Raw genomic sequence first — 23,094 nt, 5'->3', positions numbered from 1 at the left:
CAAGGCAGCTTAATCTTATACGGGAGGAATTGGCATAGTGCATAAACCAAGCAGAAATGGGCCTTGGCAGCAGCAGAGGAGCAGCAGTGTCTCTGGGACAAGTTGTTCTGAACAGTTTATCGCTTGTGTGAGCTCACGCTTGTTGCGTTGCTGACCTGGGGAGCGTGTCTCCTGGTTTGATCTCAGCCTGATATTGCCCTCAGCGGACCAATGCTGTGCTTTATTCGAAACCGAGCCTGTCTTTCAGGGAAATCCTCGATGGCTGCTTTTCTGCCTGGGCTTTGCGGTGCTGGGGAGGGCTGGAGCACCGCCCCGGTGTGGTGGAGGCAGGCGGCAGAAGCAGTGTTAGAGCTGGAAGGGGGAAGAAAACAGTTTAAAGAAAATAACATGTTCTTGAATATAAGTCATCCTCTGCTTTTTTCTCTCTTTTCTTTTTTTTTTTTAATCCCCCAGTCAGGATAGGGCAGGCAGGTTTCTCAGTAGTCTGCGCATCCCAATGTTCAAATCAACTTGGGCAGTTTGATGCCTCAGGACTCGTTTCTGCTTTGCGATTGCTTCATGCTGGGACATTGTGGTGGGGCTGTTTGGGGGAGAATTAAAAGCTTTTTTGTTGTTCTTCTAGATGGTTTTTGGCGCTGAGAAAACCTGTAGCTCTTGCAAAACGTTCAGCATCCCTGAACTTAAACACTATCGTAAGATCAGACCTCACTGGATTTTGGCTTGAGGCTTGCATCCGGAAGTATTAAAATGCTTGTGTTAGACAGGAATGTTACCCTCGATATAAATTTCCATATAAAAACCTCTACTTGTCGTTTCTCCATATATTTCCCCCTGTTTGTCTCACCCTTATTTCTTTTTATTGCTGTTTCTGCTTGGCAAACACCACGACAGTCCTAGCTGTGTGTCAGCCTTTGAAGGAGCTTCTGCAGAGCAATGAGGTTTTAAAAATTTAAAAATTACATTTTTAGGCTTCCTATGGGCTCTTTGGGGCTTTTTGCTCCCTTGTCTGTGCCTGATGAATGAAATGTGTGAGCAGCGGGACGGGGCTTTGGGTTGTGGATGACATGGTGGGGAATCCCGCAGACTTCTCCCAGTGCCTGGGTGACCACAAACTGTGGCTCTTCCCTCTGCGATGAGGCACCCTGCCCCTGCCTGGTCTCCCCTGCGCTCTCCCGGTCCCGCTGCGGCGGGCGGGATGGCATTTACACCTTTAAAACCTCCTCAGCTCTGCACTGGCGAAGGGCTGTGTGGTTGTTGGCTCCAGCCTCGGCGCTTCAGGGCATGATTTCAACCATGTCTATGGAGACCAATTTTCAACATCAAAACAAACCAGTGTAAGTGGAATTTATATTACCTTTTAAAAACGCAAGTCAACAGAGCTGAGGACTCTGCTTCGAGGAAGCCTCTTGGGTTTGTTCAGGGAATTACTACAAATATTTTACATCCTTCTTGAGGCTCCAGGCAACCTCAGGAAGTGTCTGCTGAGGATAGCTGTTGAAATACCCCAGGTTGCATAGCTGATCGGGGGAATTTTTTGGGCCTGTGGTGTGAGAAAGCATCCCCCAGTCACCAAATATCCTATACTACTTGAAAGCACTGCCTAATTTTCAGAGCCAAGCTGATATTTCTAAACATCTAGATAGCATTTTTGCCCTCTCAAGCACAGTGTTTTCAGCTTGGGTGATGGTGGTCAAGAGCAATCAGAGTGAAAGACTTGATTCCAAGTGCCTGAGCATGTGCAAATTTTGGGTAAGCCCGAAGGCAAAGAAATATTCTGCTGTCCGGAGACAGAAAATATCCCTGCAGCAGCATTACAGCAGTAGAAGGGTTGAATTCGGATAAGAAAAAGGCTGCAGGGGAGGATGTGTTGAGATGCTGCCCAAGGTCCATTGAAGAGGCAGATTAAAGATTGATGAGAGGGGAAACTCCAGTAATAGGCACTTAAAGCCAGAATCTGGAAACTTGACAAATGTGTTTTGATTTTTTTTTTCTCCCCCCCCCCCCCCAATCTGGTAGCACTTATGCTGTCTCCCACAGTATGGGGAAGAGAAAGGTGTAACAAACTGTTGGGCTTAACATTTGGGGTAGCCTGGTTTAGGGATTTTTGGCCTAGGTACAACCTCCAAATTATGTCAAGATGAGTAGTGACTTAACTGTTAATGATAGGAGAAGGCTGTGCCAACAAGCTGCCAGCTTAGAGATCCGTTTTAATCAGCTTGGTACCTTGCAGGCAGGTGGATTTGAGTGGGATGTTGGTGCTGGCTGGACCCTGGTTTCTTTACGTATCAGCCCTGCATGTACGTATCGTACGTCTGTAATGTGTATATGTGTAAAATCTTTCAGGACAGCTTTGCCATGATGTGGATGTGGTTCCTCTCTAGCTTTTCTTTACACTTGTGTGCAAACAGCCTTTGTGCAAAGCGCAGGTTGAAGCTTCCCAAGAATGTTGCTGTGCCCTCTTAACTTCTGCCAGCTCTAGAAATGGCGGCGGGGGGGAATTCTAAAACTGAGCAAGGGAACATATTCCTGAAAAATACTTACTTGTGATGGAAGTGAGCAGCTTTGAACCTGATATAATGGAAACTGTAACAGCCAGCAATGCCTTTTTCCCCCCTGCTATACAGTAGAGGGTTGTTGGAGAGGGGGCAGCTTTCTAATAAGTGGGAAGCCAAACGCTAGCCAGCTTGCATAGAGATAGTGGCCTCTCCAAATGTGATGCTGTTGTGAGGGTTTTGCTGGGGTTTCAGTCTGTTTCCCAGCACTAGTGGGGAAAATAATGCATGAGTCTGGCTGGCAGTAAGACGTAAGCATATGTCAGCTTGATCTGCTCTGTATTTACAGAAAGCAGAAGAAACTGTGGCCTTTTGTGATATATTGGAAGAAACTACTGCTTGATTGTCCATGAAATTTTAGTGCTTTATTGGAGATGTTCACTGTATAATTTAGGTCTTCCCTCTTCGGCATACCAGAGCAAAGGCAGAAATCTTCCGACCCCATTAAAGTTTCATGTTACTATTTTGATCCTTGTGATTTGGTTTTTAGTACAAAATCACTGGTCTAGCAGTGAGCGCTCGGCGTGTTGCTTCATGTTTTCCGCTGTCTACCTACCTTTGCCAGTTTTTAAAGCTCTTGTGAAACAAAAAAGCCCTACCAACTATTGAGGGGTTGTCTTTAGACCTACTCTGCGTTGCAAAATTGTCTGGAACCTGGTTCATGACAGGAAGAGAAAGCGGCAAATGCAAACTTCAGCCTCAGGCTTTGAATCACTTCGAGGATCAATTCCCATCTAATAAGTGTTCAGAAATGGCTTTCCTAGAAATGCCATTGATTTGCAATGATCTGATTCCTGCTACCTTGCCCCAGGCAGTGCCTTTAGATTGGGCAAAAGTTAATTTTTTTTTTTTCCTGTGAAGCTGTTGGTTTTTTTGTTTGTTTGGTTGGTTTTTTTCTTGGTGTTTTGTTTTGTTTGTTTGTTTTTTGCAAGAGTTTGCTGCTCATGGAGCTTGCTTTAATGCTTTTGTGTGGCCACTGCTGAGCTGGGTGCAATGGCTGTGCACTGTGCACTGACTGCAGCAACCACACAAAACCGTTACTAATGCAAGTGATGGACGTAGCATCAAAATGCTTTGTGCAGGCTACCTCCCTTTTTCTTTTTGTTGTGATTGTCAGTTTTCAGGCATTTGGCATAGCAATGGACTGTGCTGATGTTCCCTGCTTTGTCCCCAGTTATTCCTGATGCTGCATTTGCTTACTGGAGCTGTGGTTTCCTTTGAATGATCTGCCGTAGCCTTGACACCATCTTCCTCAGAGGTGGTGGTCAGTTCAGGGGCCTTCACTGTTCAAATAAAGCTGGGATAACTTCCCCCACGTGCATCACTTCACATTTATCCGCTTTGACTTTATTTGGTGTTTTTCTCAATATTTGGAGGCCTTCCCCAGCACTGTAAATGCTCTGTTTTCCAGGGGATGTGCACCTTTACCTGAACAACTGGATAGTATTACCAAAGTTTGCTGTTCGCCCCCCTTCTATCCACTTCTTAGTTTGAGGTAGGTCCTTTGTTTTACCTGTAAGAAGGACTCTGGCACAGTGGTATGTATTGCCAAATTCCTCCTCCACAAATGGGATGGAAACTTTCACTTCACTTTTCTGCAATGGCATTGTCTTTTTCGCTTGTTCCCCTAATGTGTGGGTCACTTCTTGGCCCCATCGGCCTCCTGGGAGGTTGCTTCTGCTGTGCTTGGAAGAGAGTTGGTTTGCTAGTCCGGGTGTTTGCAAGTTGCTCCTTTGGCCTGCCTTGTTTATTTTTACGTGTGACCTTCCAGATCTAAGGAACATTTCTATTTTCCTCGTTCGTATACAGCTTCAGCTTCTCAGAGGATGACTTATTGATTTTAATAATGCCTTTTACCCTGCTGTTTTGCTATGTTGGCTTCCCCTCTGCAGTCCTTACTCTGAGCTTCCAAAATCTGTTTGTTTTCCTAGTTTCCATGCCGCCTGCGAGAATTTAGCTCTTTTGACTTCCCACTTGGGTGTTTGTTGTATATATATTCTGTATAGGAGACATTCCTGTATATTGCACATGGATATTTCAGAAACGTTGAAAGTGCAAGAAGAAAATGTGACCCTTAAGAGGAGATGGTCACAGGTTCAGATATTTTTTTTTTCTAGAGTGGCACTGGCAGGATTTTGAGGTGTCTGTGTGACTTGCATGATTGTGGTTTGAGAGTTTAACAGTAGAAATGTTTCTCTTGTCAACCCAGCTGGCAGGCTGCTAAATTTGAAAGCCTTTCTGTATGCTTGTTCAGGTGTATGGATAGGGATGGTGTGTGCCTTTGCATAGGGAGTTTTTGTAGGCCAGAACTGTAGAGGCTTTAGGAGGTATATTTGGGATGGGGAGAAAATGAGTGTTTCATTACAGCTGTGCACTGAAGTGCACCAGAGTGTGTGTGTGTGAGGCAGGAGCTGCTGAAATGCTTAGCTGAGACCTGTGCCTTCCACTTCTAGAGGTGAGATCTGAAACATGTTAGTGAGAATTTCTCCTGTTTGAATACATACCTACTGTGTGGCTATGCAGAAATTGCTAAACTGCTATATTAAAATTACAAAGTATTAATTATCCAGATCTATTTCTGGGAGGGAGCAGAGATGCTGAGGACTGATGTCCCTTCTGGGACTGTGGGGATTCTGGAATAGAAAGTGAAATAATTTCTCTCTCGAGTGACAGCAGAAGCAATGTGTGACTGACAGTGTGACTGTTTACAAACAAAACCTGGAGCTCACCTAAGTTGAGTATTTTGATCTGTAGGAAGCATTGCTGTGTGTCTTGACCACACAGCCCCTAATCCAGTATCAACGTATTTTCTGAGATACCATAGAATAAATCAAGGGAAATCTTTAATACTACTTTGTTGTATTGGTGTCACATGTTTGCAGCTTTTTCTGCTGAGCAAATACACATGATGAATAGGAGGCTTTTTAAAAGGAGTTAACTTTGAGATCACTTACTTTAAAAAAAATTACTCGTTCGATGTACATAATTTATATCGATATAAAATCCGACTTTTTTTTTCCCATGCAAAAATGACAAAAGCTGTTGTACTGTCCTTAAAATTTGCTTTGGCAGCTATAAGCCAACTCCATTTTATTAAACAGCTCTCTTTCCTCCTAATATATACAGAAATGTTTGCAGTATAAACATCTTAACTAGACATCTGCTTTTCCCCAGATATAAAACACAGTTAACTTTTTGCCCTGTTTCTGTTCACTGCGGCTGATCACTTTTTCTGCTGGCCAGATGAAATAAAATTGGTTTTTGTACCAGATGCAGCACAGTTCAGTTTTGCATTATGCAGGTGTTCCCCCAGCTGGGAAGTGTGGAAATGTGCCATTTTGCTGAGATGATGGTGAGGTTTAGAAATGTGAGGGCGTTAAAAATAATTCTCCGTGTTAACAGTGGGCTTTGTCCCTGGTGGGCTCCATATGCAGAACAGCTGACTGGGGCAGCAGCTGTTCTATATTTTAATAGGAGAGTTATAAAGTTAGAAACATGGATGATCATTCAAAACATAAGCAACTTTTTGCAGTCATGGAAACGGGATTCAACAATAAACTTGCATTTGTGAGCCTTCCAAACAAAATAATCCCACTGCACTGCGTTCAGGTGGTCTCAGGGAAGTGAATGAACTTGCGTTTCTATTTCCTTAAGTTCTGTTTACTCAAAGTCGTCTTTTTTTTTAAATTTTTTTTTTATCCTCCCTGTTTTCTATTTCTGAGAAGATATTAAACTTGCATGTGAATCCTGGTTAGATTCTTCTCCAGCAGTGACAGATTTATATTAGAATCTTTCCTGGACTGTTATTGATGATGGTCATGCGCGTACAATATAGCAAAGGCTGAGCAAATACTTTAGTCTCATATAATTTCTTGGAATTTCAGTGTCACTTTTAATGCAAGTAGTTATTCACACTCTTCTTGCATGTTTGCTGCAGTTCTGTATTGTTTGTGAAGAAGTTCTGCTTTCCTGGATAATGATATGAACCTGCAGGTTTCCCTCCTAACAACACACAGGTTTTCTGGCACGGTGTACAAAAGCTCTTCTTGCTCAGGCTCTGAACCATCTTCTCATTTGGATTACGGGCTTTTCAGACGCTCTCACGCTCAATCGTGTACCGCACCCCTATCCAAAACAATACCAACCACCCCATTCCAATTTCTGCACAGCCCTGCTGTAGTCCATGCCTTGCTGCACTCGCCTGCCCATGTTTTGGTTTGGAGGAGCTGCTGTTATTTCAGCTCCCCACTTCTAGAAAAGCACTGTGATTAGTGTTGTGCGTGGAGAGCAGCGCCCACACCCAGCAACTACGTTTAGGTCTCGACCAGCTCATAGCAAATACAGTGGCAAGTGCCTGGATCTGCACTCCTGAGCTGTGTAATAACCCCTGGTTTGGCTACTGTGGGGCGTAAGCGGTCTCATCCAGACCTGAATATTGCAAACAGACAGGGAGCGGGGTGGTTGGCAGGACAATTTGTGTGAAAATAAAAGGGGTTAAGCCAAGTGTATGAGAATGATGAGATGTGGAGGAACAAGCGGGCTGAATATGGCTTGGGCACCTGTAGGAGCTGCAGCTGCTACTGCTGTTGATGCCATTTGATAAAAGTACACAAATATTACTTTTCTATATGTATAATGATCAATTTTGGGTCACTGTCAGATAAGCAGAGATTTAAAAGGAAGATTTAAAGTGCTGGTGATGAAACTGGTGTACATATTGGTGCAGCATAAGGGTAGAGAAAAGCCACTTCAGTCTCCTCTGGGCATCTGTCAGGAAAAAAAATGCCTGTTAAACCTAGAAACAACAACAAAATCAGCTGTTTCTGGGACTGGGCAGCACTGAATTTACACAAGTTGGGAAGTTAAAAGTTAGTGTAAAAAAACAGTGCCAATGCTGGGGGTAGAGGGGGATGCTCAGGGGCCGGGACAGCTTGTGTGAGGACAGGCTGCATAGGGAAAATGCTAGTTGACAGATTTAAGTGTGGAGGTGAGCATGTGCTGCTTGCCACAAGAATTGCAGGGCGGATGAGGAGGAGGTCAGAGGCGTTTTGCTCAGTACTTCTGTGGGGTGAGGAGTTGCCTTTCAAACCAAGTGGATTTGTAGTGGTGATGAACGGGGAGGAATCCCTCTGGGGAGAGGAAGGAGCTTCCTACAAGCCAAAATCTGTATATCAGAGGGTTTTCACTGTGGAAAAAAAAACAATTAAATCCCACAAAGCCACTATGTTTGTATTGGTAAGCTCCTCTCTGCAGAGAGGGATGAAGCCTACCTGGGGTCTCGCCCCCAAGCTCCAGGGCCCCAGGCAAAGAAAATGCAACCCAGTGCCAGCAGGATTTTTTTTGGCCTATGCCGCAGCCATATTGCTGTGACCCTTTTGGCAGCTGGAGTATTTGTTTAAAGCCACAAATGACTGCCTGAAGGAATGATCATTGGATAAATGGGGTCCTGCTCTGCAATTTGTCTGAGCGTGGGGGATGTGTCACCATAAAGCAGAGTGGTTGTGGCCTATTCTGAGTTATATTCTGGAGTGAATTTTTGCTGGTTTGCCATGTGGGACCTCTGGATGCCAAGTTCTCCAGCCATGCTCATTGCTTCTCTTTGGGCACATCCCTAGAAAGCAAACACTGAGGGTGGCTGACAACGCAGTAAATACGAATCTGTGGGTCTGCAACACAAAAGGGATTTAAGTAGAGGAGAGGCTTCTTCCTGTATACCAGCAACTAACTAGCAATGTGTGTGTTGGTTTATTTTCCTTTTAGATGTCAGTAAAACTAAAACTTGTAGGTAATAGGTTTGTCCTTCTACAAAGGAATCATGTTTTTCACTTTTCCATGAGCTTACACGGTATGGCCTGAGATCGTCTGGGTCATTCTGACTCTGCAGAACTCAATGGGGCTCTGACTTCCACAGTAGCTGACAATTCAGCCCTCTAATGTGGCTAAAACTACCTCAAAAAAAGATGAAGTACACTATGGTAAGAGATCTTTATTAAAAATTTTGTACATCAAAGGATTAACTAGTACATTTTAAACAAGAAATAAGATTTTACATATTACAAAAGATGTTATTAGTTCTTGAATTAGAAATAAATTTTATGAACACTGTACACGATACATCTGAGTTACAAGAGCAAGAATTGGACCGAGTGCCTGAAAATATGATATAACTTAATAAGCAGATGCACTCAAGTCTTAGTAGACAACATAACATTTCTGGAAAAATAGTGTATTAATTTCTGTCTGAAAATGCTGTGTCCCTCTAACCAGTAACTACCAACAGTGTTCTCAGGAGAAGGAGCTGACGTGTGCCCATTCTTCCATTTGGCATTTCTTTCTTTGTTGGAGAAATTTTCCTCCTAAGGTCTGTTTTTCTTGGAGAGACCAGAACGTTACTCCGCAGTATGGTTAACACAATCTGCATATAAAAACCCAATGAAAAACATTTCTCACAGTGTAACTTTTACCTCCAACCCAGATCAGAAAAACCCACTGACAGCACATAAATGTCTACAGAAATAGATTTTTATTGACTGTTATCTTTTGTTACAAAGTAGTTAAAGAAATATATTTTAGCTTATCAGATAACCATTACTGTGTATCATTCATACTATATAGTTTTTTTCCTTTTGAGATTGTCAGTGTAGCTGCATTAAAATTTAAAATAAAAACAACACAAGATAACCTTTTAGTTGCATGACCTATTTGGCTAGGAAGGGTGTGCGAAGTTTTACAGGATAGTATGAACATACAGTTCTCATACAAAAGCGTAGTATGTATCTAGTCCAAGAAAGGTAATAAAAAAGATTTAAATCTTTATACAAAAAGTGACAATGCCCATCTTATACTATGGAACACATCTACTAAGTTTGAATTACAGGTGTAACGTGTGGATTAAAGATATCAACTTACTAAACAAATCTTAAAAAAAAAAAAGAGAGCAAAATCTATAAATAAAATAGTAAGTGCTTTCTTTAAGATAATATTCTTTGGCTGCTTTAAGTGCCAGTGAAGGGTTATTGAAAACCACTAAAACACATAAGGTCCCACGATTATTGTTAATCTTAACACGGAGCTGGTACGATAGTTCAAACTGTTGACTGTTAGCATCTCCAGATCCACGATGTGCTCTCTTGGTCCCGATAGTGACTTCACCAGTACAAGCATTGCACTCACAGTGCTTGTTTGCTGAAAGAACAACAACAAAAAGTTTAAATCGGTCAAATCTAAAATGATTCCCTACTTGCGTCAAGAGAGTGCCTGTGTGCTGCTACACAGTAAAAAAGTTCTGTCTCAGCACAGAGATACACAATGCAAGTATTCTTTTAACATTTTTAAATGGCCATGACTAATCTCGCACCTGGCTTTGCTGCAGGGAAAACTTTACCTGACTAAGGCTCAGAGGAATAAACCGTGCTGCAAAAATCTGTTCCTGGTTATGCTGACTCTCCTAAAGGATGTGAAAAGTGGTAATCTATCCCAGGATGGTCTTTGTTTTTTATCCCCATCTATCAGCTTTTAAAATATATGGAGAATAAGTAAAACAAGAGAGACCTAATGTCTTTAACAGTGATACAGCTTGTTCAGTGGAGGGAAACTCTATTTCATGGCTCATACTCCAGAAGTTGTGTTCCCCTTGTAAACGCCGCGAATGTTTGCAACTGGTGTGCCTATTGCCCTCTCCTTGTACCACTCTGAAGCTCTTTTCCCAGTTTGGGATCGTGCTGCTAGATGACATAGGCAGGCCTTGTCTGTGGTGTGCTGCCGGTTTGTTAAACAGCCTTGTAATTTACAGTAATTGACAATAAAAGGGTAAAATCTATCTCTCCCTTCACCTACTACAACTATTTTCTTGCCGTATCAAATGGGTAGGGTATACAGAGGAATCCAATCCATGTGCTGTATCTGAGTTTTACTAAAACAATAGGAACAAGTTCTTAGTAAGCCTTTGTTTACCGCAGTCCCTTGGCAGGAATAAACATGTGCTTCCTTATTCGAGGCCGGCAATTTCTTGTTGGGTGGCAAGAGAAGATTGGAATTGTTAGTCTAAAGAAAATCAGCCTGAAGGCTAGATTGGGGTCTAACTCAGATTAGAGCAGACGTGATCTTGTTCTTTTCAAGCAAATTTTTTATTTTGGGGCTAGGTAGAGATTTTTGATGTATATAAATCTAGGGAAAAGCTCTGGATTGTAAGTTATACCAGAGCAAGTCAGACACAGACAGGTAGTTCCTTGGTCCTGTCTTGGGAAACATGGTGTAAATAGGCAATGCTATATCTTAGTACACTTGGATGTCTAATCAAAACCCCCTAATCGTCACGTCAGATCTGAAGAAAAATAAACAAAATGAAAACCTTCCAATTAATAAATTTCTGGTTTAAGTCTTCTTGTGCTGATTCTGTTTTACTGAGTGTAAAGTCACATATGAAGCAAAAACGATTGCCCAGAATTTGTAAATATTACAAGCGCCCAAGAAAATAAGATTTCTTCCAAAAAATCTTAAAAAGCAGGTGATAGACGCTTTCATTCATGTGTATCTACTTGCGTGCATGACACTGACAAGAAATAGTACATTGTATTGTATTGTACATGCTATCGTAAGTAATTTGAGCTTCTGTGGTTTTCTGAAATAGTTGCAGCACTGTGGGGAAAAGAGGTTTACGTATGTCTCAACATAAAACCTTCTTTGCAAGTTGGCCTGAACTTAGCACCCTAGAAATCAGTGCCCTGTCCCAAGCTATTAATGATTTCTTTACTTATTTTGTAAAAATGAGAAATTTAATAAACATAAGTGTAGAAGGAATCTTTCTATAATCCTTTCCTAAATACATAAACATGGAGTGTTGGTACAGAAAATGAAAAGCATAAAGGCATTGCATTTGAACCTGGCATGAGTGTCCCAGGATTGCTAAACAGTTATGATTGCTACCAGTGTTGTATTCACTTGAAAGGAACAGTTCGATTCTCAGTTAAGAGTTTTCAGGTACAGAAGTAAAAGGCTTTTTAAAATTTGGAAACCAAGCACATTTAATAAGGTTGATAAAAACTTGATAAACTTTGGGATGCTGTGATACTCTTAGGGGAACATTTGATGGAGTTGTCAAAATGGCAAGGCACTGTAACACCCTGGCAGCACCAGTGGTTTTTATGCCCCTCTCAGGGTCCAACTCCCACCAATACTCACTCTCAGGTAAAATTCTCCATTTTCATTTCCAGACTTGATCCGGAATGTGTTAATAGTATTAGGGTAAATAGTGGTTGCCTGAATCTGGAAGATATCGGAGGGCACTGTTCTGTCCGAACGGATGCTCATGTATTTGTACACAACAGAGTAAGGCAGCTCTCGGCAAATGGCATTTGATACAGGGCAGACACAGCGGCTGGAAAACAAAAATGGGTGAAACTGTGACACTTGCAAACCAATGGTACTTGCTCTCTGTAGTATTTGATCATGTTGCCTGTTGAGGATGATCCTAAAAAGAAAAAGATTGATTTTTCTCTTACTTCTCAGATGTAAGGACATAGGGCTCTTGACAAGGATTTCTGGGGTAACAACGAAATCCTCCGTGGTAATTCCAGCAAATTTCATCCTCTCTGCATTCGTTAGTAGTCTCACACTCATTTATATCTAGCAGGAAGGAAAGGGGACTGTGTCAAAGCAGATGGAAATGACTTTGCTACAAAAACAAACACAATGTCTTCAAAACAACTGAAAATAAAAGCCACCTGCTTGTCTGTTGAAACACAACAGGTTTGTGTTCTTTACCTGCTTTTCTGGAGCGTGGCTAGAAAGGATTTATCTGTGCAGAAATGGAATAAGTTTGTTTATTGAGAGTTAACATCTGAAGATTTTATTTAGTTGACTAAAGATACACATTAATCACATGTAGTACAACTATATTAGTGGAAATTTTCTAATTAGCAAAGAATGATTTTATAGCAGAAGATGTCTTGTAGACAGAGGAAAAAGGTTTTGAGGAAGAATTGTGATTTCTGCCTTTCCCAGGTTCTCATTTTTAATTGCTAGAGTTTCATGGTCTGAAATGCTTAGTTTAGTGGCTACACTAAAACTAAAACAGCTTTGAAAGGAATAATGAAAACTTGTTTACTGTGCGAAGCAGAGCCTCCTTTTTTTGCCTGGGAATATAACCCTGAGTGGAAGTGGGGACTGTCAGACTTGCACTGTGTTAATGCCCTTCTATCCTGTCAGTGCCAGAACCCCACTACTGCCTACCTTTATGGTCTCAAATTGACAGTCACAGAAAGGGTTTATTCAAATGTAATCATCTCTCAGAAGGCACAAACATTTTTTTTAGATATTGAACATTGTGGGGTAGTTAGAGTATCAGCTGCTGTTCTTAAGAAGGGAAAGATATTAACATTTTTAAATAAAATTTAGATTAATTAAAATGAGTAAATTATCCCTTCTGCCTATAATTAGCACACCTATTTATTTCTAAAAATGACTGTTAAATCTGGTTCTGGATTACAGAAGCAATGGTTCTTGCACTTAATATGTTGTTCTGCAGTATTCTGTGATAAAATGCAGAGATGTTTAGCACCAGTGAAGAAAAAAACACAACCTTTAAAACTCTGGCATTAGGTAGCACCTGACTAGAACATTTATTTTCTAAACACAAATAATCTAAACTGCTCAAGTCTTCTGTTTCTTCTGATAATAGGAAGAAAAAAAAAAGTATCTTTCATTTCTACCGTGGCTGGATTTAGGAACCTCTATAAAATGGAACATCATATAAAACAATGTTCAGTGTCTAAAAAAAGACCTGTTTTTTTTTTTTCCAGAGAGATTTATATCTGAAAGTTAGACTCACTACCTAGACATCCAGGACAAGTTTTACCTGAGGGTTGCAAAAACTGAAATTTTGTCCTAGGAATCTGAAGGACTTAGTTTGAACTGAAGGATTCAAATATGAATTAATGTAAGACATGCAATTAATCATCAAATGCTTTATCAACCTGTCTTTTGCTAATGTAATGGTAATCCTGACATGAAACTTAAACACTTGGACAGCCAGCACTCTTAGTTTTGCCCGAAACAACGGTGTTAATAAAGCAATATTGAGACTGCTCAGATGAGGGCACTTACCTTGACATGTTCTGCCTCCTACTACCTGGTACCCTTCAGGGCAAACACATGAGAATTTTCCTGGTTCATTCACACACTGATACTGGCATATATAACTTGAGGTTCTGCATTCATCAGTGTCTGCAGAGAGCAAAAGAGCTTAAAGTTACTGTTTTTTAAACATCTACCTCGTTATAGAACTAAATATAATAGTTAAACGCTAGTTCTAACAGGAATAGTTATCCTTGTGTAACCATCAGTGCCTTGCTAGAGAAGTGTGGTGTGAACCAGAATTTAACAGTCTATGCCATGAACTGGAAATTAAACCTATCAAAACTCAGGAATGGCCTGGAAAACAGTGTAACTCCCTCCTACTACCTCTGAGGCTTCAGCCCAGTCCTGTGATTTTTGTCAGGGTTGTCCCTGGAGGCTGCATATTTGCTGCTCCCTGTTCTCTTCACTTCCAAGTAGGATTAGCTTAAGAAGCTTGGAGAGAGAGCATCTGTAATAGCTCTGCTGGCATGTTCAGGAGGGCAGTGGTAAACCAAAAAGACCTCTTTGGCTTCAAGACTGGTAGAAGGGATATGGGCTTTCAGGGTGAGATCATCATGTGTTCAAAAGGAGATTAGAGGACCCCTGCGGAGACTCTGGCAGAGGAAACAGTGTTGATTGTATAATCATCAGGAGACATGCTGTTTGTATACACAGGCTTGAAAGCACCTCAAACGCACAAATGTTGCTTCCTTAAAATAAAAAATTTGAGGTTTTATTTTCAGAGGAGCCAAACAACACACAAAATTGCACTTGTTTTTGGTTTGCATTCCTTTCGATTCATTTAATGGTCATCAGCATCGGACCACACACAATTCAAGTGAGTTTGTGAAATAAGTATTCAGAAGTTTTATTCTTCCCAGCTGTGATCTGAAATGTGGTAATGGCTGTCCTGCTTTGCACTTGCTATTAAAGAGAGAGACCCATACCTACTGTACCTGAATGCAGCTGCAGCCACTGAGGTGTGTGTCACCAACCACATTTGCAACATAAAAAATAAATGGCTTAAGGGTTTTGGCTATGAACTGCACCCACAGTGTGGCTCCACTTGAATTATATCCCTTAGTTCACAGAAAGACTTCTGGGAAAATAATAAAAAAAAAAAAAATCACTCTTCCAAGACAAAAAAAAATGCTTACCTTCACAGTTGATTCTGTCACTGCTTAACTCAAATCCTGGATTGCACTGACAGATGAAAGAACCCAGTATATTGTAACACTGCTGTGCACATGGGTTATTGGCATCGCATTCGTTTATGTCTGAAAGGAAAAATTACAGGTCTTTATCTTGTGTAGCTGGTAATTAGGCTGATTAAATGGATTAGTCCTTAGACTGGGTCTAGTGCTTAGCAGAAGCTCAGCTGACTGTATCAATATAGATCTGCAGTCACTGGAACGGCGTCAGGTCTATGCTTTACATTCCATGTTAAAAAAGAGTATTTTTCCAGGAATGAGAGTTATTCTAATGTGTGATGAATTCTTCCAAAAATGTTTAGTGTGGCTATTAAACTCCACATTCCAGTGTCTTTTTTTTCAGGTATGAAATGCCAAGTCTCTATAAATAATTGATATAAGGAACACATACTGATAAGACCTCTCAGCATGCAGTGGTTAAGATTTATTAGAGCTATTTATTACTCTTAAAATTTGTTCTTTTAAATTCCATTACAGTTATAACATGAGCCTTTGAGGCCAGTAGTTTTTGCAACGCTCTAAGGCCTAGACCATATTGGGGGAAGGTATGTTTCTGTGCTAGATTTTTTCCATGATGTGCCCATCCTAAGAACATATGTGAGAACACTGTGGTATGAGGGCAGAAGCAATTTTTAATGGGAGGTTTATATAACTGCAATCACCTCTGGAATCTAACACTTGTTTTTCATAGGCTGTTGACTAACTGCTGCTCCTCCGTCACTCACTCTGTAGATTTGAGTGTATCTTCCCTTGTATTCCTCCCCTGCATGTTTTCCATTCATATTTGTGTTTATCAGATATAACCACCAGTAGAGAGCTCCATTTGGAAAAAAAAAAATAAATAAAATTTTGAGTTCATGGCTTCTGCAAACACTTATAAATGTCAGCAACACTCATTTACAGGCACAACTAAAAACTGACAAAGATGGCTAAGAACAGGCATTCACAAAACTAAACCAGTGAGAAGGACATTAATTTAATACACCATGAACCTTGTAGTCCTGAAAATTATTGGTACTAGGGGAAAAGTGATTACAAAGTTTTCTTCTTCCACCTCTTAGTGAATTTCTGGACACACTGCAAAGAATGTACATCATGACAATGCTACCAGAAGGAATAAATATGCTAGCCAAAGGTAGAATTCTGTTTGTTTTCCTTCCAAGAAACATTGACCCACTTTCAATGTATGCAAAAGTTGTAACACAAATGTAGTTGGTACAGCTGTCAAGTATTGCTTCTGCCAGATGACTGTTGCAGATGTGAGAGTCTCTCTTGATGCAGCAACCATTCCTTTACAAATTTTCTTTAGATTTACTTCACCTTTCCTGGTGGGAGTATGTCTTATTAGGCTGGGAGGCCAGCAAGTCAGAGGAGGCGTGTTTGGGTGAAGCACCTAGCAAATCTGAAGCTGTCACAAGGGTTTGTGAGTGTAACTGAAAGAGTACACCTTGCATTTCAGCCACCGAAAGGGTCAAATAAGTAACAATTTGTTCACATGGTTATGTTGTGTCCACGTGCAATTTTTTTATCCTATAATTTGGTGAAAAAGAAAAAATTCCTCTCACCTCAGTGCTATGCAGCATGCCAGGGTACTTGATAAGATATGGCAGTGCTTGGAAGTAATGGTATAAGCTGTAAAACCCAGATTGATTTATATATATAAATGTGTACATACTATATAAATTGTGGCCATAAAGGACTTATGGCCATCTTCATCACCAATCTCTTGATGCATTTTTTTCATGGCCATTCTCTCTCCACTTCAGCAGACATATTTACCTTTTTATTCTTACTCTAATTCTTCTAAAGCGGAACTTTTGATTTAAAACTTAACAGCAGTCTTGAAGTTTTACTGCAAGGCTTCCCTTAGTGTTTTACCTCTAAACAGAGGATTGCTTCTAAAGGGTCGCTCTGCCTTAGTGACGCTTGTTTTCATTCTAAACGTTATTTTCCAGGTATGCCAATGTGACATTCAGAGTTTCTTTTGATCACTAAATTTATCATGTGCTGGTTTCTAGTTCCAGCCTTTGTGTTGCATGAACTGGGAAAAAAAGATCATGAAAACCCACGATAATGCAAAGCGATCCATTGGAAGGGAAAGAATAATCAAATCTAAGATTAAATAATGAATATAAACCTCCAGGGTTCCAGTTGCCAAACCAGATGCTCCTCAGAAACCTGCTATGCCAACAAAAGAAGAGATTTTCAATAAGACTCCCATTTTCTCTCTAACCCTCCTGTACTCAGATCACTTGCAGGAGAAGCCCGTCAAGCAACTGGTATGACTTACTGCTTGGTATGAATTTCCATTAGGTTGGGATGAAGATACTGAAATTTCAGTGTGGCAATTCGCGTGTCAATATTTGTCTCTGTACTGAGTGAGCTCATGTGTAAGTACGTGCGGAGAAGTTCTTACCTACACAGGTGTGGTTGTTGGATGCTAACTGGAAACCAGCATTGCACTGGCAATAATAGGAACCAGGAGTGTTCACACATCGATGGTGGCAATATGGAGGCAGCGTGCATTCGTCAATGTCTGAGACATCAAAAAAGATAAATTAGTTCAAACGGTATCACGGCAATTTGCTGTCACTGTCTTGTGTCCAAAGAAACTGTGAAGTTAATTGTACTTGATTAAAAGGAGAGGAAAAAAGCTCATGTGAGCTAGGTACTGCTGCTGTGGATATTAATGGGAATACTACTTTACTTTTTCTTTAAATTTTGTAAAAAATCTGTATTTTACTGATTGTCTTCCAGCTACTGAGATCAATATCCCTTCCACTGTTATTTTTAATTCAGTTCCACAGTACTGCTTGGTCTTGTTTATTTTGTAGAGGTAAAACTGAATGTTTTGTTCTGCTTTTCAACTAAGGTTTCTCCTTATCAAATGCAACACATGCACGCAGCACTCTCAGCATGTACTAAATCTTTTCAGCTACATTAGGAAGAGCCCAAACTTTCTGTGCAAGTCCAGGGGAACTGCAAGGACAAGGAGATGGATGGCCCAGAAAAGGAAACAGGTAGTTGTGCTTCCGCAGGGATCCCCCAGACACTGGCTTGCTCCCCGAAGGGGCTGCTGCTGCTCCTGTTGCCCTCCCTGCCTCTCCCGCGTACCTTTCCATGTAGCAGCACTAGCACCTTCTGCTGTGCTCGCTGGTGCCAAGGCAGGTGATCAGACTGGCTGAAGCTGGGGCTATCTCAGGCAGTATTAACTTTCCACGGACTCTCCCTGCTGATTAGCCCTGGTTTTGAGGTGGAGCAGGCTGCCTTTCCAAGTTTCAGCATTCCTAATGTGCATCGGAGCAGGGTTTTCACCTGCAAGCCACACAAAATGTGCAACAGCCCATTCTTTTACCTCGCTGCATTTTAAAAGGTTTCCTTGCGTTCTGGAGGAGAGAGATACTGCCTTTTTTTTTTTTTTTTTTTGTCTGAAAAACACTTTTTAAAATTATGCCACAGTGCTGATCGTGCCTGTATGTGCAGCAGCTGTCTGTAGTTGTGGCCTGGTTGAGCTTGGTGAAGAAATCCATGCTGTGCTCCATACATGTACACAATGTGAGATTTCAAAGGCTCAACGCTCGGACAAATAAGACCAGTTTTCACTGGAACAAAGAAAGGCACTTCCCATACCCATGCCAGATCTTGAGTTTCCTACTTCCAGCTGTTTCCACCATAGATGTGTTTAAAAAGAGGCCAAGACTTTTTTTTTTATGATGAGGAAAGTGTTTGTTTTAATATCAAGTGAAAAAATAATCTCTACAGGTTAACCCTTTCTTTGTCAAATTTACAATCTCTGTTGGGGACTAAACTTGGAAGTGGAGTGTTTTGGATGGTTCTGAATGAAAAGGTTCATGCTGGAAAATTCCTGGCTATCCGTGCAGAAGCAATTGTCACTCTTTTGTTGCCGAGAGAAATTTGGAAGTAGAAATGGAATAAATCAGGAGGCACAGCAGTAGATCTCTTCCATCCTTGACTTTTACAGGACTAAGCTCTTACAAATTACTGTTTAAAGGTCTGATTATACAATACAGGCACATGAGCAGTGCTTTGCTGCTCAGGCACTACATTTATGCACATAAATGCTTCCAGGATCTGACTCTAATTCATGGGATTAGGGCACATCAGCTCCATGCAGGTCTAAGGGCTAAGCATCATCTAGTCAATTCAGCCAAATCTTTTCTTTGAAGCAAGGCTGGAAAACAACTAATTCTATCTGCAGTTCTGTGTTTCAGAAAAGACTAATTTTGCAATAAGTGAACAAGCACACTTTAAAAAAAAAACCTCCAAAAAATTACAGAAATGATTAGTGAATTTAGATTAAAATCAATCCGTTATTAGAAATGAGTCCTTTTCTCCTTCTACCTTCAAGCCAAAATAGTCTGGAAAAATTTCTTTCATATTTGAGAAACATTTCCTCCCATATGGAGAACCTCTATCAAGATCTGGCCCCAAGAACATTTTCTGGCTAAGTTGTTATAAAATCCCCCAAGACAGGCTGTATTCTGAAATGCTGACAGTACGAAGCGTAGGGATGTACTTATAATTTAGGTCAGTGTGTAATATGTAACACAGGTGTTACTCTTGGTTTTGACCTAAATAGGAGGAGGGAAATTTCACTTTCCAGACATTTTCATGTATGGATCTAGGTGCGCAAATGTACTCACACGTAGATATACGGGTGTACCGTTCTCTTTTTCTTTGGAGTGCTGTAATGTGTCCTGTGAGACTCTCAGGTACTGCATGGGTCTTGACATTAACAGTGCTATTGCATAGCAGTAATATACTTTACCTGCTACTAAAAATCTGGATAAAATCCATATATGAAGGAAAAAAAAAAATCAGTGACCTATCAAAACTATTCCTTTACCTACATTCCAAACCACTAATCCTGCTCTTGCAACAGAGAACTGAGAAAAATCAGATATATCTGTGTTTACACCAATTTGATGGTTCAGGGCCTGATCCCCATCTTTTAGGAAAGAGAAGAATTTTGGGTTGACTTCTGCAGCCCTTGGCTCAGAACCCTAAAGAAAGAGCCATGCCCAGAAATTACAGTTAGTCTAGATGTGTACTGAAATTTCCCCAGTTTCCTTCCTGCAGCTTGTTAGGCAGTGAGTACCTCTGAAAGGCATTTTAAAAGAGATTAAAAATTAAAAAAAATCTTAAACGCTTTCAAATGCAGGATCCTTTACACAAAGAAAAAGAGGAAAACCTGAAGTTCTGTGGTTCCTGTTCTGCTGAGGACAAAAAATGAGCCAAATGCTTTTCTCCAAGGCTGCTTAAAACCAGTCTTGTGTCTTATAAGAGGTGGTCCTGAATATCACCTCAGGATGTATACATTTGATTCTCTTATTTCATAGTTGCTTTTATGATCTCTGGCAAACCTAAGGCTTAAGGCTGGAGTGCCTATAAAAGCAATTCATCCATTGAAATCAGGATTAAAAAGGTGTGAAATAGAGGCTGAAGGAGGACTGTAGGAACAGAGTTAACGGCACTTTTGCATAATGTCCCTAAATGAGGATGGGACAGGAAAGACGCAGTGTTTACGCTCCACTTGGATTTAATTTCATGCTATATTTGTATAGGTCCCAAGGGTGCAGATAGCTTATTTTGGCACAAAGAATAAAGCGCAGTGGTTTATATAGTTGCAAATATCCTATACCTGCGTTCAGAGTTTTCATCTTTCATTTACGCTCATAAACCAGAGTATGGAAACGGACTGTGCAAGGGGGCTCTGCGGAGCAGGGCTTAGCTCTGAGTGAAGGCAGAGCTGTGTCCCACAGATCTGGAGTCAGGGCTCACTGAGGTCAGTGAAAAGACGTGCTCTAGTTTGCCGCTACAGTAGACTTATGACTATATCTGGGATGTTAGGCAATATCCCAACACAAACAATAAACCAACTGTAAATATTAGGAAAATTTATCTTGTGAAGTTCTACTCCAAGTGTTGATTATACTTAAAATAGTTTCCAGTTCCATGTTTTAGTGATTAATTATTGTGATAAAGGGATTATTCCATTGCATTTCAAAGTTTTACAGCTATTTTACAGCACACATACCTATACACTTTATAATCGACATAAAGTTTGCAACTGTATATAACGACAGACGATAACTTAGTCTAGAGTGTCACGTACCAACGCATTGGTCCCCTCGTTTCTGGTAGCCTGGAGGACACTGGCAGCTGAAGGACCCTCTTAAATTGACACATACTTGGTCAGCTCTGCAGTTGTGGGTTCCAGTTGCGCATTCATCTATATCTTTACAGAAAAAGCAAATGCAGAATTAGTCATCAAGTTTACTTAAAATATTTAGCGTGTTGAAATGCCACGAAATGTCATCTCAAGGCTTATTCTATTTGCAGGACATAAAATCTTATCAGATTTTGACTAGCTTTTAATTCTGATGGACTGCATTTGGAAATACTTTCAGATATGGTTATTTTAAACAATCAGATGCTTTTATTTGTCAAATACCACTAATTTTGTACTTATCACTATAAAACTTTCTGTAAACCTCTTTCAACTTTATAATATTTAATAATATTTTAATAATTTGACTACTTTGGTTTGAGTTTTTTCCCCATGCTGGTGGTTTGTCACATGCTGAATTACTCTGGAAAATTTCAGCAAATGTTGTTCAGCCCTTTCTCAATAATGGGACGAGTTCAAAATATGTTTTGCTAATACTAAAAGGACTCTGGTGATCTCTTTTGCGTGGTTCCCGTGCTCCATACTTTGGACAGGGACTTGGAACCTGGTATGTGGTGGCCTTCTCATCAGGAAGAGATCTGCCTCTTCTCACTCCTGTGAAAATTCTCTGAATTCAGTCAATCTGGTAAAGTCTTTGGAAACAGTTTCTGTATGTTTGTATTTCAACAGCACAGCTTAAAAATGCAAATACTAGACCGATACTTCTCAGTGTAATTCAGGCAGCTTTCAGTTCACACTAAATGCAGGTTTATACAAGTATAAAAACATTTTGATTTTGCCTATTCATTATAACTGCTGGTGGTACTTAATTATAATTAAACTGCATGTGCTGACAAATAAGTTGCTTAAAATGGAATTACAATTTGCTTTCTCATCTGAACATCCAAAATGTTGGAAAGCTTTTTGTTGTAACCTGACACAGTACAGTGAAAGGACTTTTTAATTTTGGCATTGTACACAATTTGGAGACTCTAGGCTGAATAAACAAATTCCTTAGAACTTATGATCTCTAGTTTACAAATCTCAGCTGACCTCGCTATTTGTATAGGCACTGGGGACGTTAGAACATCACCAGTGGCAGATTCTGGGTGGTGCTTTGGAAAAAATGATGGATTCTTTCTCATAGCAAATGAAAACAATTTTGACCACAAGATTCAATAAAAAATAAACTATCAACAGTTTGAATTAATTCTCAGTGTTTGCCCTTTCCCCAAACGTCCAAATATTTTACATATATTTTCTCTTTATCTGACAGGAAAAATAAAGTCCTTTTTATATCAGCCTGCTCTTTGCATTTCTGCATAAAACCACTCCTAAAGCTGCCATTTTGACGCAGGACTTGCTGACCGCATTGTTCTGTACCGACAGCTGACAAGCACATTCTCAGGTGTAAAGACTTTCGGTGACTATAGCTGGCAGCCTCGTACCAACCTGACACATCGTTAAATGCTGGAGCCAAAGCATGGTGGAGTTCAGTGCAAGTCTTTGCAGGGGCTTCCCTGGGCTTTGCATCTACTCCTAGTTTCTACAAAAGCTGAAAAACAAGTGCCTATAATACTCATACAGTTCAAATCCTTTTTGTTGCTGAGTGTACTGGAACAAAGTTTATTTGACCTTTAGGAGCTTCATATCTGAGTAAACTTAACATGAGTTACATTTTAAGCTGGATTAGTTAAAGTGCATTAAGTCCTTATGTTGCCATTTGCATCCATGGCTTGATTCTGTTATGGAATAATAAGTTAAACCAGCTAAAAGAAGCAAACTAGATTGACTTACTCGAAGTCTTTGATTTTTCCAATGGTAAGTTCAGTTTGAAAGAAAAACAGTTATTCAAAAGTACTGTTTGACTGCTAGCTGCTGCCTCATTTGGAAACTCTTGGAGGATTTGATCTTATGGCCAAAGACCTATGTGTGTGTAAGAACAGCCTTTTCTTGAGACTTCTTTCCAGGAATCCTTTAGAGCTCTCCAAAGCTTCTTACTCAAGATTTTGAACTGTGTATTAGC

General features: G+C 40.5%; 1 protein-coding gene across 1 annotated transcript in view; it reads right to left on the bottom strand.

The window, feature by feature from the left end:
- Positions 1-8,523: 8,523 nt before the first annotated feature.
- Positions 8,524-23,094, bottom strand: part of EFEMP1 (EGF-like fibulin extracellular matrix protein 1) — a 48,287-nt gene continuing 33,716 nt past the window's right edge. Inside the window, exons 5-11 of the mRNA XM_086745453.1 lie at positions 21,015-21,137; positions 17,295-17,414; positions 14,825-14,944; positions 13,656-13,775; positions 12,053-12,176; positions 11,733-11,928; positions 8,524-9,737 (exon numbers count right to left, since the gene is read on the bottom strand). Coding sequence (XP_086601579.1) covers positions 9,579-9,737; positions 11,733-11,928; positions 12,053-12,176; positions 13,656-13,775; positions 14,825-14,944; positions 17,295-17,414; positions 21,015-21,137 — 962 coding nt within the window. The 3' untranslated portion in view covers positions 8,524-9,578. The remainder of the gene's footprint in view (positions 9,738-11,732; positions 11,929-12,052; positions 12,177-13,655; positions 13,776-14,824; positions 14,945-17,294; positions 17,415-21,014; positions 21,138-23,094) is intronic.

This window comes from Chlamydotis macqueenii, chromosome 3 (assembly GCF_036417535.1).
Source record: "Chlamydotis macqueenii isolate bChlMac1 chromosome 3, bChlMac1.mat, whole genome shotgun sequence".
NCBI classification, from domain to species: domain Eukaryota; kingdom Metazoa; phylum Chordata; class Aves; order Otidiformes; family Otididae; genus Chlamydotis; species Chlamydotis macqueenii.
The sequence above is the reverse complement of the archived record's forward strand: the minus strand, read 5'-3'. Positions and strand labels throughout refer to the sequence as shown.